Source organism: Anticarsia gemmatalis, chromosome 21, assembly GCF_050436995.1.
Source record: "Anticarsia gemmatalis isolate Benzon Research Colony breed Stoneville strain chromosome 21, ilAntGemm2 primary, whole genome shotgun sequence".
Taxonomy (NCBI): Eukaryota; Metazoa; Arthropoda; class Insecta; order Lepidoptera; family Erebidae; genus Anticarsia; species Anticarsia gemmatalis.
This window is the reverse complement of record NC_134765.1, coordinates 3,769,489-3,783,511: the sequence shown is the minus strand read 5'-3', so window position 1 is coordinate 3,783,511 and position 14,023 is coordinate 3,769,489. Positions and strand designations below refer to the sequence as shown.

At 37.3% G+C, this 14,023-nt stretch overlaps 1 protein-coding gene across 6 annotated transcripts; it reads right to left on the bottom strand.

The window, feature by feature from the left end:
• Positions 1-524: 524 nt before the first annotated feature.
• On the bottom strand, positions 525-13,490 carry woc (zinc finger protein without children). Of its 6 annotated transcripts, none has more exons than XM_076128232.1 (21): positions 13,387-13,490; positions 13,188-13,286; positions 12,220-12,625; positions 9,718-10,070; positions 9,298-9,472; positions 8,832-8,966; positions 8,273-8,443; positions 6,795-8,075; positions 6,357-6,633; positions 5,948-6,056; positions 5,515-5,629; positions 4,636-5,283; positions 4,380-4,550; positions 3,914-4,170; positions 3,451-3,661; positions 3,169-3,294; positions 2,944-3,065; positions 2,445-2,583; positions 2,108-2,207; positions 1,642-1,817; positions 525-1,367 (listed from the first exon to the last, which is right to left on the bottom strand). In XM_076128232.1, the coding sequence occupies exons 3-20, from the start codon at positions 12,572-12,574 to the stop codon at positions 1,643-1,645; spliced, it is 4,920 nt and encodes a 1,639-aa protein (XP_075984347.1). In that variant the 5' UTR covers positions 12,575-12,625; positions 13,188-13,286; positions 13,387-13,490; the 3' UTR covers positions 525-1,367; position 1,642. The 6 variants fall into 6 exon arrangements, with proteins under 6 accessions (XP_075984347.1, XP_075984348.1, XP_075984352.1 ...); XM_076128233.1 differs by having other exon boundaries at positions 13,361-13,409; XM_076128237.1 differs by having other exon boundaries at positions 4,636-5,280; positions 13,188-13,447.
• Positions 13,491-14,023: the final 533 nt, after the last annotated feature.

Here is a 14,023-nt window from a genome sequence, read left to right as displayed (position 1 = left end):
GGAAAAAAAGTATTTGTTGTTGGGCATTGGTTGATACGGAATATGCGTAAAACGTTATACTTTCGATAAAAAAATTCAGCTCATGGCGAAACGTTAGGGCGATATTATGGTTTTAATTATTAACACCCTACGCTGCGCTGAGTATGTAGGAATACAGAAGAATGCCAAAAAGTATTTTTTTCTATGTATTTCGTATAAGTTCACCATGTAAGTTACGTACGAAACCACTTTTTTCATAAACGGCATATTATATGCAACTAGACACCACTGCGTTTCTGTTACACTACGTGTGTAGTGTTTGCTGTTTGTACGACACCACCGTGATTTCAAGATGGGGGAAGTTAAGCATATACCTACATCGGTGGGTACCAATGTACAGGTTTCAATGATCGAATGAAAATGAATTGCAAGATCACTATTGAATTAGCATCGAGCGTGCTACGCTAGTAATATTTTCTTGCATTCAACAACATCAAATGATTTATGAAATGTTTCTCAATTTGGCTAATACATCAAGGGTTTATAAAATAAAACACTTTCTAGAGAATCAGTATTCTTTTTTTTACACAGCGTTAAACCTAAACCTTACAACTGACGCCATTATTCTTAAAATATAATACGAATCTGACTCTTTTACTAAGCTATATTATTTTCAATAAAAATTTCTATCTGAGATATTATAGCGCTTTCCCAATTTATAAAATGAATACTACTATAAACACAAGGAGTGCGTTTGCCCTAAAAACTTGGAATTTTTTAACTTACATCTATCAATTATTTATTAATATTCAAATATTACATGTGTGTTATTATAAAAACATTTTTCTTCCTGGCACTGAGGAACATAAACCCACAGCATCGCCAATTACTATTTTATGAGAATGTATCACACATTTAAAAACATAACTGTTTCTTGCATCGCTTGGCGTATTTACAATTTCAAATGATAAAATTATACAATTAGACCAAATATAAGATCCATGCATTTAGAGCAAAAATAATGAAATTGGGTAATTCGATAAATAAAACAATAAATGAATTCAAGATACAACTAGTACCAATATCTGTACATACATAAACAGTCCCGCACAGAAACTTACTCGCTAAAACATTGCAACATTATAAAAAAGTAATCTAATATAAACTATTTATTTAAAATTAATGTTCGACCGTCCGTACGCAGGATATACAAAGTAGAAAAAATATACATGTCACCATTGCACGTTTGTAACAAGAGGGTTTGTTAGACGCGCGACGTACTGTTCGCGCGCCTGTGTCCGGCAACAAACTTAGACTGGAGTAGTGCCAGTAGTTCGCATCATATTGGTGCAACACTTTCAAAGCCGTTCATAGACTCGGGGTATAATCTGAAACAACAATAAGAGTTTGTAATCCAGTTTCGTATATGCACAACTGTGTAGCCATCTTACTAGAAAGTTTAACATATGCTTTGCCAATTTTTTTTTTGTCGATCAGACGGCAAATCAGCCGTTTAACAATCTTCAATACTTTGTGTAGTTCATATTATTTAAATGTCGCAGGTTGAATCTGTCCGTCCGACATCTATGTATTGCTATTGGACTAACACAACGACAAGTAAAGCATCGAAGTTGTAAAACTAATATCTAAACTATTCAGTACCTTAGCTTGTGAGCAGTGCGATGTTAATCTCCTTGACCATTTTGACCCGGTGCAGCATCTTGGCCAGCGCCTGTCTGCTGAGCGCCTGCGTGGAGTACCACACGGGCGAGTCGGGCACGCACGACCTCTCCGGCTGCAGGTAGAACACGTCGTTGCGGGTCCGCACCGACTCGGGACTGTTTGCCATAAGAGTTGTACGTCTTGTATTAAATAGTTCACAAATACACATTTTATCAGACACGCGTCACCAAATATAAAATACATTGGTTTTATTAAGTTTAAGCTTACATTGCACAATAGACTAATGCTAGAACTTGCACTGTATTTCTCGATTTCATCTACAATCTACATGAACGGAGTTAGAAGTAACTGTTAGATGATAGTTACAAAAAAAACTCTGACACTTTTGAGTTACACAACGTTAAAATATGTCCTCATAACAAGTAATCTGTAGAGTGACACTTACCATTTTGAAATATAAAATTCATATAATTTAACAGGACAACGTAGTGGGTTCTCTTCATTTTCTTGCTGTTCATATACTTTCTTTTTTCTTGAATTTGCTTCTGTAAAGATAAAAGAGTAATAATACATTAGTCCAGATTCAGTATTTCAGGGTTTTTATTCGCACTATACAAGTTATTTTACTAGTCAAGCATAATTATGTAATCGATTTCTGATCTCTCACCAAGTGAGACACCGAGTCAGCTGCGCTGGCATTTTTTTAGGCAACAACTAAAGTTCTTATGGTTTAGTTTGACACAAATAGTAAACTGAAGTTCAAAAGCGAAGTGTATACTAACCTAACGCCGACTGTGGCGGGTAAAACCTCAACAGCACGTTTCTCGAGCCTGGCACCTTCGCCTGACCGGGCTGGTTGGGGTTCCGCTTCCAATGCTTCATTATGTGAGAGAATGATAGCTGCATGTGTTCCTCCACTGTCTGGAACATAAGTAAACTTAGATAAGGCTCTATTAACACAATAATACAAACTATTTATTATACGAATACGATAAATAGACTGTATAAAGGCGGCGTCCTTTCATTCCGCCACCACACCCATTACCAACAACCTACATATATTTCATAAATTTTTCGCTATTATACAAAGATACATTGATTTATTTGTTATTGTTTACAAGTAGTCTAACAACTTGTTGCCCAACAACTTGTCCCTGGCACCTGTTGGCAACAAGTATAATGAACTCTTTAGACACTGGGTCAATTAACAACACATCTATGTAAGTATGTATGGCGTCAATTCCCTAAATAATATAATTTCAGGGTAAATAATATACTCACGACTAAATTAAAATGCTTCGTGTTGAAGAACATAAGCGTAGATAGGAGTACATGTGGCGAATGTGCGCCAAGCTGTTTGCTCTCCCATAAGTGTTCTTCTTCCACTCGCGTTACAATATATTCTGTAAATCAAACAAAGTTATTGTTACGAATCATCAAAATACTAAGACTTACACAGCTAATACATATTTTTTAGTTTTTTACGGATATTATGAAAGTACTTACGTGAGTCATTGTATAAAACTGAGAACTTCCTCGCGACCTCGTCCAAGCAGTCTGTGAACTTCTCGTAATATGGGTCCGTAAATATGTTGTCTATCCTACCATTCTCGAATAGATATTGTTGTATTCCTGTAAATAAAATACAAGACGGTTTATTGTTATGATCAAAATGTGATTTGAATGAAATATACCCGTGGTATTTTACGTTAAATTAATCGTTTTAGAATATCAAAAGTCTCATTTTGGATCAAGTTCAGTAAATAATTAAACAATGGTATAACTTACCTAAAACCAAATAATAAATAGTATCGGGCGCGTATTCGCTACCGTTGGGCTTCCTCACTTCTTTGACGAACAAGCATAATGAATAGTTGAGTTCGTCCGCCGTTAGCTGCAGTATCTCTGACTTGAAAGGTTTCCGCCGTATTGATGACTTCTCAATCTCTGCATTTTTCGTCATCACCCATTGCTTCCACGCGTTCACGCCGAATGTGTACTAGAAAATATGAAATTTACAATTAATATTGAGTTATAGTCAGTTATATTCAGACGCTGACTAGCTGATTTTGGTAAAAGTAACAGATGTGAAATTAACCTCAACAAATGAATAGCAATTCCTATTTAACAGTTCTGTGGGCAAGTATTGGCGGACCGTTAGATGATTCGGTCAGAAAGATACATCATATATTATTATTATACTGAATTTCTATTGTGAACATTTGAGCAAGGTATTTCATTAAAGTAGTACCTTGAGACACATGTTAGCGTCGGGTTTCTCAGCAGGTTCCCGCGGCGGGTCGGGTTGTGGTGGTGGCGGCGGGTCGGCACGTCGTCTCTTAGGAGGCCGTGCGGGGCGCGGGGCAGGCGCCGCCGCGGCTCCCGCCACGCCCGCCACGCCCGCGCCACCACGCTTGCGGGGCGCCGCCGAGGCACGGAGTGCAGCTACAGCCCGCTGCTGCTCCAGCACCATCATGTGATGATGATGCATGCTCTCGCCTTCCAAACCTATGCAATAAGTAAACGGTAACATTTGAGGAGCATTTCCAATAACAGTAACTTCTGCCGGTAAACTAATTTAATTTGCCTCATTTTGTTGTTCGATACTTATGCCTGTTAATTTTTGGGCTCATCTAAACTCGTCTAGCTGTTGTGCCACATCTGTCTTATGGCAGGTCGTTTCGATAGTATACAAGAAGAACAGAAGTCTAACTTACCAGGCATGCCAGGATGTGAACTGGGTGTAATAGTGTTAGCTGTCATAGCAGACTCGAGATCTACGGGCTGGTCTTCGTACTCAGTGGCCATTTTGAGAGCCATCTGCAACATATCCTCGCCGAACGCGTTGTTTCCGTCCATAGCCGCGACAGGACTGAAGGTGTCCGGTTCTGAAATATCAGTAAAACATTAGACAAGCTTTGACAAAAAGCGCAAAAAGCAAAATTTAAAATCAATACTGTTTTCATTACATACCATTGTCATCGTCGGTGTCTGAATCACTCTGATCTTTCTTCTTATCACCGGCTACCATCTCAGCCATCATCAACAGTTCTGCTTCAAACGGATCCGTGGGCATCTTATCATGGATCTTGTTGATCTCTTTCATGATACCCTTCGCCGAATTCCTAGTAGTCGGTATAAATATAGGAGTAGGAATTGGGAGGGGTATAGGAACTGGTACGGGGAACGGTATCGACCACATCGCACAAGGAACTGGTACGTAAATAGGAACCGGTACTGGTATTAACACTCGTCGTTCTAAGCTAGGGTCTGTTTGACATTCCTTTGTGCATGGATGAGGCCTGCAAGAGACTCCTTTTGAGACCATCATTGGTTTCGACATCGTCGCTTTGTTAGCTACTTCTCTAGGCGGTAATGTTTTGACTATCACGTGGTTGTAGATTTTAGGTGGCGGGGGAGGAGGGGGTGTTGGCGGTTTAGGAGGTGGAGGGGGTGTTTTTGGCGCCTGTGGGGGTTCAGGCTCGGGTGCGGGTTGTTGAAGACGTTTGGATTTCTGCCTCGTCATGGACGGCATTAGAGGGGGAGGGGCTGCTAAGGATTGTACGCTTGATATCACTGGCATTCCGCCGCTAGACCGCTGTTGGTTTTTCGTAGCGGCTGCTGAAATAAGATTGAACAGTTAAGTCGAGATTGTGAAGTTTTATTTATATCTATTTAACGCTATAAATTGTCTAACATTATTAAGTGCGTAGGAGACACACTTAAAATTTTAGACAATTTAGATCACTGAAGTATGAAGGACTGAGTTATTTCTATACATATTACGTGTATAAAAATAATAACGAAGCATTAAACAATAAAACTACACATACACATAGTAATTATACTAACCGTTATTTTTGCTGGAAGCGGGATACGTCCGGCGCGGGGCGCCAGTGGGTACCGCCTTCTGATGATCTATGGGTTCACCCGGCACTAGAGGTGGTGTGTGTTTGGAGTATTGACCCTGTGAAACGGAACATCACTATTATTTTTAATATAGGAGAAGTTTCCTTAATTAAACTAAGAAATTAAACAGTTTAAATAAGCATTAGAGTTTTTTTCTCTCGATTACAACTTTGCAAACTAGGTCATAGTTATAAGGATCATAAAAATAGGACCTGCAAGTGCGAGGTAAAAATTGCATATGACGTAGTTCACGTTTGTAATAGCACTAGTTTAAGTAGTTTAACAAATGTTTTGACGGGTACGTATACGTACGTGCACGTTGCGTACACCAAACGTTACGTGTAGAAAGAATACATTCAAATACAAGTTTAGTTACCTGGAATGACATAACACACTGGTAGGTGCAGAAGTTGCGCACTGTAGCATCCGACATCGTGAGATGGTATTGTGCTAAAGACGTGCGTTTGCACATATCACATTTTGTCCTGAAAAATATACACGAATAATTACTGACAACATGCAGTGAGAAAAGTGTTGAAACCGATTGAGTGTATGATAAAACGTATCAATTTTGAGACTAAAAAACTGCTGTACAGACCACATGATATATACTCGAGCCTGATTAGGAGAATAAATGCTTATAAAGCTAAAGCAAGTTGACTGAACAGTCCGACTGAGGTTGTTAAGTTAGTATTTTGTATACAATATAATACGAAAATATTATCTCGAAATATAGTGTAAAAAATTATATATTCTGTACCAGTGATTCAAAAAGTGTTGCTCACCTTCTCGACGACACAGCATTCACAGAAACCTGATAGAGATTCAAGCAGTTTAACGAACACATCATGATCGCTTGACCATTAGTTTGAACCCGGCGGATCATATCAAAATTGTACTTCTTCACCTTACACCAGTTGCAAGGAACTATGTGCCGCGAGTTGCTTATGTAGACGTTCATACAAGACTTAGAACAGAAACAATGAGCGTTTGCTCCCTCGTAGATTGTAAAACATTTGGACTGTTTGCGCTCGAAGTATTTTTTACACCACCGACATTGATCTGTGAAGACATTTCACCATTTTTAAGACCGTTTTGACATAGATCTTACATATAGCAATAGATAGAAAATTTCAACTGAGTATTCAACAATTTGCAGTGGTATCTGGTGGAGACTTATTTTAGGATATCAAAGTATTAATAAAAAAAAAATTAGAACATACCTGGAAAAATGTTATTGACGAATTTGAAAGCTGCAAAGCATGGATCCGAGCACAACCTCTGCGACACTTCTTCGCTTACTTCCACTTCGATCGACGTCGCCTTTTCTAACGAGCACACTGCACATTTCGCCCATACAGGCTGAGGAATCGGGTTTTTACTCATCTGGTCGAACTTTCCCATACAAACTTGCGAACAAAAGTCTTTGAACTGTCCTTTATCACCAACCGGAGCTAAGAAACCTTGATGCCCCACCGATATATCTCTCTGACAATAACAACATATCTTTAAACCTTTCTTGAACTCTTCCAAACACGCCGAGTTACAAAACTGTCTGATATCGTAACCGAATCTCACACAATACTTTCCTAAACTCGTATGTTGTACCGCATTTTTGCAATTAGCACACCTGGAGCCGATTTTATTCTGATACCTTCCTAAACAAACTTCATTACAAAAGTCCATAGTTTCCCAAGTCAATATTTTCTCGTCACAGTGCAGAGCAATGATACACTGATTACACCGCCGGACGAACGTTCGTTCTCTTTCTTCCCTCGCCGCTTGAACCATGGCGGGCGTCTTCGCTTGTATTTTATAAGCTTCGTCTAAATATTTATCTGTAGCATTGCTAATAACTTTGAGTTTAAGTAACGGGGGGTTGTTTGAAGCAGGACGGGGTGTATCGGCTTTTCTCGGCGCACGTATTTTTTTGATCATATACCTGCCGTTTTCTCTGCCGTTCAGATTTTTTATACAAGGATGTTCACAGATGTTAAGGTCTTCACCATACCTGTTCAATGAGAATATACATTTTGTTTGTTCATGACACACAAAACACTCGGCGTCTTTAGGTGTACTTTCTAGAACTACTATTCTTCTTCTCTTGAACACATATTTTTCTCGTTCATCACCCATCATACTGTTGAGACAGTTTATTGAGCAATAGTTCGTATCTTCGCCGTCGTAGTCGTAATAGAAATAACACATTTTAGCTTCTTCACACTCAGAACATGTCATAATTTTGGGTGCTCTTTCTATTATCAAATATTTCTTATGTGTGATGCTATATTGTCCTGGGTGTTCACATTGGAAGGACCTAACGCAGTTCTCATTGCACAAGTAGGATGTTTCGTTCTCTTTCATAGTCACGCGGAAAGTGCAGGGATGGTCAGATTTACATTGTAAACAAACAGCATCAAAAGGACTGACTTCCTGAATAACATTTGGAATTACGTTTTCATCAATTTCAACAGCCTCGTCATGTTCATTTTCGTTTTCTTTATCTGAAAGTAGTAAAAAGAAGTTAGTTTTCTATATGGGGAATTTGTATTAAAAACTGATTCCACCTAAAATATAAAAGGATTAAGGAAGTGTTGTGAGAAAGTATCAAATCGTTACCCAAGAATGCAAATCAAATCGAACTTTACCATTATGTGTAGGAGAAATTAAACATACATAGTTCATAAAACTATAAACGAACCTCCTCCGTTTTCCTGCGTTGCATCTTCGTTAGCCGTATCCGTTTCCACATGTTCGTCCGTCGTTTCATTGGTCTGCTGTTCAGCACTCTTACTTCCCTCTTCACTCTCACCTTCAGTTGGTTCCTCTACTTTAGGAACCGCTGCCTGTGCTGCTGCCGCTGCCGCTGCTGCTAAAGACGCAAGAGTAAAATATATCATTATTATAAATCTTCATTTTCTTGGAAAGGCAATGTACTAAGAGCTTGTTGGATTTTTTTTACATGGATACAAATCTACTCACTGACAGTACTCAATTAGTGACACTAAGTACAATCGACCTGAAACGAATACTTGTAGGTCGTACAAATATAATTTGGTATGCGTATTTAAGACGGCTGCACGCATTGATAAAGCTTACTCTCTACCTTACCACTAATAGTGCAGTGAGATAATAAACCACAGGAAACAATCCTAATAGCTCTATCTTCAATTAACTATACAAAAGATAGTTTGGTTTCTAGACTAACATTTGTAATTTTTGGACTAAGCCTACATAAATTAAATTCTAAAATAAACCACCTTCTTCAGCCTGTTTTCTCTTTTCAGCTAAGACCTTCTCAGCCTCGGCTTTGTCAGCTTCTGATATTTCCCTCTCTGTGTCTGGCAGTAGGCATACTTCTTCATCTGCTCCCGGCTCGTCAACTAATTCAGTTACTGAAACATTATGAAAGAGAGATTTTAGCATGAGATCACAACTACTAGAACACAATTCACAGTAGGAATAACTATGATAAACCTAATTGCAGAGGTTAATATAGTGTAGGTATAATGTTACGGACCCAGTTATTAGCATAGTTTGCTATATAAGGGTTGCAAGAAGTAGGTCAGAAAAGTTACTGGTAAACCAGTGTAAGACTGTCAACAAAATTCACGAAAAATAGGGCTAATTAAGTATTGCAATAAAGTTTACTCAATAAATATTGTCAAATACAAGCAATGATAATATATAGTTCCTATGTAAAAACTATATGATAAAATACCATACCTGCATGGTGTTCATCCTCATCATCATGTGGTACATCACCATGCGAGTCGTCCACATTATGGTCATCATCTTCATCATCAATGTTTACTGTCGCAGAGATATTGGACTTCTCTGAACACTCAGCTTGACTAGAGTCATTTGTATCTTTAAGTAGGGCATCAAATGGGTCTAACGCCTGAAAACAAACAATATGAAATAGATAAATCTTTTGTTAGAAGTATGTATTTTTAAAGCCCCTGGTCTATGCTGTGAATACTGGTATTTTGTTTTTTTATGTGCCTATATCCTTCTTCTGGATATTACCTATTTCCCTGCAAAATTAACTCCAAATTGCTAGCCCAGTTTGACAAGAAAAAACATAATATATAGGATAAACAAATACATAGAGTTAAGTATTTATATTAGTAGAACTGTAATTACCTGTGTATGATCCTCTTGTGGCTCATCCACAGACACATTAGGAGCTGTCTCAAACTCAGGCTTGCCAACATCATCATTGTCTTTCTTATCTTCATCAACTTTTTCAACAGAATCATCATCAATCACGTCTTGGCTGGCTTCCTCTGTCTTCTCACTACTTGTCTCTGGTACTGCCTCTTGGCTTGCTCCTTCTTGGCTATTGACCTCACTGTTGTCTTGACTGGTTTCCTCACTCTGAGCTTGGCTAGTTGACTCTTGACTAAATACATCTTGGGAGCTTGTTTGAGGTGCATCATCTTTTAACTTATCGTCAGTTGTAATTGTGCTGTCTTGTGATTCTTCTAATTTATCTTCTTTTATAAAAAAGAAAAGAAAGACTGTTTAGATAATTAGGCTTGGCAACTAGGCTTAAGGTATATTATGATAACTTTACTATCAAATTGATATTTCTCTCATATTTTGAAGAATTATAAAATTTATAAACTTGTACAACAAACTTTAGGGAGGAATAGTGATGACAATATTTAATTAACCTCTCGTATGCTTTGACGTATTTGACGTACGCTCTTATTTTCATACATTTTTTTTTCATAATAAATACATAAGAATAGTCAAAACCGTATTTTTTCATGAAGTGGCATAGCGCTACACGCACACATGCACAAGAAGTCCACCATTTTTATTGTATAAATACACCGTTTGTTGACCGGCCGTTACGAATATACAGAGTGATTCTAAAATAATATCTATATTGTTTTTATTTTTTCATATTTATACGATACTTGTTTTGAACGCTAAACAGGTAAGGTATTTTGTTAACTGAACCACGACTTTGTCATGATTTGCTGCTGCAGCTTTTATGATCTCCTCAATAGCGAACAGCTCAGACACCAAATTTTGTGTAGGCGTTCAATTTAGGTAGCTTAGCCAGATTTCTGCCGTGATGTTGCCCTGCATCCAGGATTGTCTCCTCAAGGGGCAACTCTTCAACGGCGAACAGCTGAGACACTAAATTTTGTGTAGGCGTTCAATTTAGGTAGCTTAGCCAGATTTCTGCCGTGACGTTGCCCTGCATCCAGGATTGTCTCCTCAAGGGGCAACTCTTCAACGGCGAACAGCTCAGACACCAAATTTTGTGTAAATTTTTTAAAAATATTTGTCTTTCTTTCTGGGTCCTTCATTACAAATGCAAAATAGAAGCATATTTTTTTATGTATTTACATATAAAGGTAACATGTGTTGTCTGAAATATGAACACTCTGTATAGCTGCGCAGATCTGCGTCTAAGCATACGGACGTACTATTGCTATCCGCAGATCTACGTCAAAGCAGATAGGTGGCTACTATGAAACGCCATCTTGGATTAGATCTGCGTCAAAGCAGACGAGAACTCTGTACTATTCACGCACACATACACAAAAAAGGAATAAAATTCCGGAAATATTTTACCGATTTACCAAAATATTTTCAATGAAAGCAATGGAAGTGTAGTATTCAGTAGGAAAGAGAATTTTTCAAGCTTGCCACACATGTCTTTTAGTAAAGAATAGACTAGAAAACAAGGGTAAAAAAAAAAAAACAAAAAGGTTATAGAATCACGGACATTTCTCAGTTTATTTACAAAATATCGTATTTTTATATGGTTTAGGCAGGAAATTGCGTATTTTATGAAGATTCCAATATATATTTGTATGTTTGAAAGCATCAACAAGTCCTAAAATCGAATAGTTTTTATAAAAATTGAAGTTGAAAGTTCAATCTAGAGAACTGCAAAATGGTGAAATTGTGAATCTTATTTGTAACTTTTCAAATTGATATTTACAAATTATTTATTGTAAAAAATTGTGACTGTTTTATTTAGTAAGTTGTTTAGGTATTTGACTGTGTGGAAAAACATATAAAACTGCAATTGGTTTACGAATTTTATTGAAAATCTGTCTTTTTTTAGGTACAGGCGTCTTTTTGCTTGAATATCTATATTCATAGGCCTGGTGAATATAAATAAAACATATTTTATCAGTATAAATTAGCTCATAATATACATTAGTTATCTAGTTTATAGAAATACCAGTTAGTTTGGTATGCGCCTAATATATTTTCCGAGATTTTCAACTATTTCTAACGTACGTCGCGCGAACACGTTAACCTGCGCGATACCTCCGCAACGACGGGTACAGTTCTGCGCAGCTTTGCCGCATCCCAGGGGTTAATAGATCTTCAATAAATCAAGCCAAAAAAGTTGCCTTCAGACATAAATTGGATATTAGCAACTTTTTAAATTTATGTTTATGTTTCAATAAAATTTGGCTGATCTGTCCAAGTAAGAATTATAAAGTTGACATTGAATAACAAACCAAATACCTACATTGCAAATTTAGAAATAACAATAACAAACAATATTTACTTTTCATCAAGTTTTCATGAAGTGACAAAATATAGGTAGGTAAACAATTAAGTTTTTTTATTGCATATAAAAAATAAAAACAAGTTTTTTAAACATACCTGATTCCTCAGTTTCTTTAACATCATCTTGTGTCACACTTTCAGTATTTGCAGGCTCATCTTTTTTATCACCATCACCTTCACTTTTAGCACTGTTGCTGTCTTCAACACTCTCATGGTCAACATGATTTTGCAACTCACTCTCTTCCTTATCACCACTCGCTTTTTCACTATTACCTACATCACTATCAGTTTTTTCTTCCCCTGTTTCACTAGGCTCCTCTTGAGAGCCCGCCTCGGATGCTGCCTCAGGTTCTCCAACCTCGTCAACCGGTTTGCCGGTGTCGGCATCTTCGCCAGATACCTTGTTTGGTTCTTCACTTGGTTTATCTGGCAAACTCTCCTTTTCGTCCATAGTTCCAACACTCCAATTGGAAGGATTGTCAAATCAATAAGCAATATACATCTGAAACCATATTTATACGGGTAAATTAGGACAGGTCTACCAGATTCATGACAATAGTCGCCGCACCCGGCAGATAAGTTTTTAGGTTATGATGCTACGGGACTAGCATCGATTGACATAAAATAAACACATCCAATATTTTTCAATAAAAACTCCACCTAAAATATGCATATGGGTCTGTAAGTAGTGTTAATTGGAAAATGCTTCCAATAAAAACTGTAATTCATTGAGTTATGACGCCAATCAAAGCGCAAAGCCACACGTCCCGCGCTTATTTCTTGTTTGACGGGTTGAAACAATAAAATGCGATATTACTCAGGCAGACAATAAAACGTCTGTAATGACTTAACGTGTAGTAAATGCTCATAACATTGAAGAATTATATTGAAAAATTAACTGATATTACTACAACAAGGCTGTCTGGCGAGTTCCTTTGTAAGCAACGAAAAAAGAAAGGATAGTCTGATGCTGTCTTGTGCCAGTAGTTTCATGTAGCCGTTTTTACATTTATCCTAGTATCTATAATGCTACATTACATGTAAAAATCAATAGTACGACTTACTTATAATAAAATACTTCACAAATCACATAAAAGCACAACAAACGGCCACCATTTTGGAATCAACTTGTCCCTGCCAAATTGTTGCGGAAATGCATTCATCTGTCAAATAAGAGACTAATAAATAGTTGATCAATAACAACTTTGTTGTTTCTGTAGAAATTCAATTAAATTACTTTTTCTTTTACTCTATTTCATTTACCGAAAGGGCAGAATTTTAGGCACGCAGAAATATAATATAGTTAGTCGTTTAGCCTCGTATAATCCTTTTCTATTTGATCGCTTATGTTGGCAGCAACTGACGCTTAGTGGCTTGCTTTAGTGATGGTCATACACAGCACAATTTCGCAAATTGTCGGTTTCTACGAGAAAAGTACCTACATTACATGCATTGTACGTTTTTTATTCGCTAGCGTTCAGCAACAAATTTTCACCATATTACACAGTTCCATGTGTAGCTGCGTGTTTTAAATTCCCACTCAGTATGTATTTAGGAGCACCGATACAAATATGTTTATATTTTGTTTTTTGGTTAAATGTATACGTTTAGCTTAGTTTAGACTCAGGTGACCGTTGGCGATGTCCAATCCAGGATATTTATAAATTTAGACTTAGGCAGCTGTTAACAGAAAACGTTTCTGTTTTTATATATAGTGGTAGCGAGAGAGAGTTTGGTGCAAATGATAAAACACTTTCCTGTTTTCTTAAACCTTTTGGCAGAAGGTGATGCGACGGGAGCTTAAATATGTATAATAACATTGAATCGGGGAAGCAACGGTTTATTTTTCTTTTAATTTTTATTTTACCTAAATTAAAGGCGGCCAGAGCCGCTAATGTTT

Coding starts and splice junctions, on each gene's coding strand:
- woc (XM_076128232.1), bottom strand. CDS start 12,574: ATGGACGAAAAGGAGAGTTTGCCAGATAAACCAAGTGAAGAACCAAAC. Junction 8,967..9,297: donor TGAGGATGAACACCATGCAG/GTATGGTATTTT, acceptor ATAATGTTTCAG/TAACTGAATTAGTTGACGAG. Junction 2,208..2,444: donor CCCGCCACAGTCGGCGTTAG/GTTAGTATACAC, acceptor TTATCTTTACAG/AAGCAAATTCAAGAAAAAAG.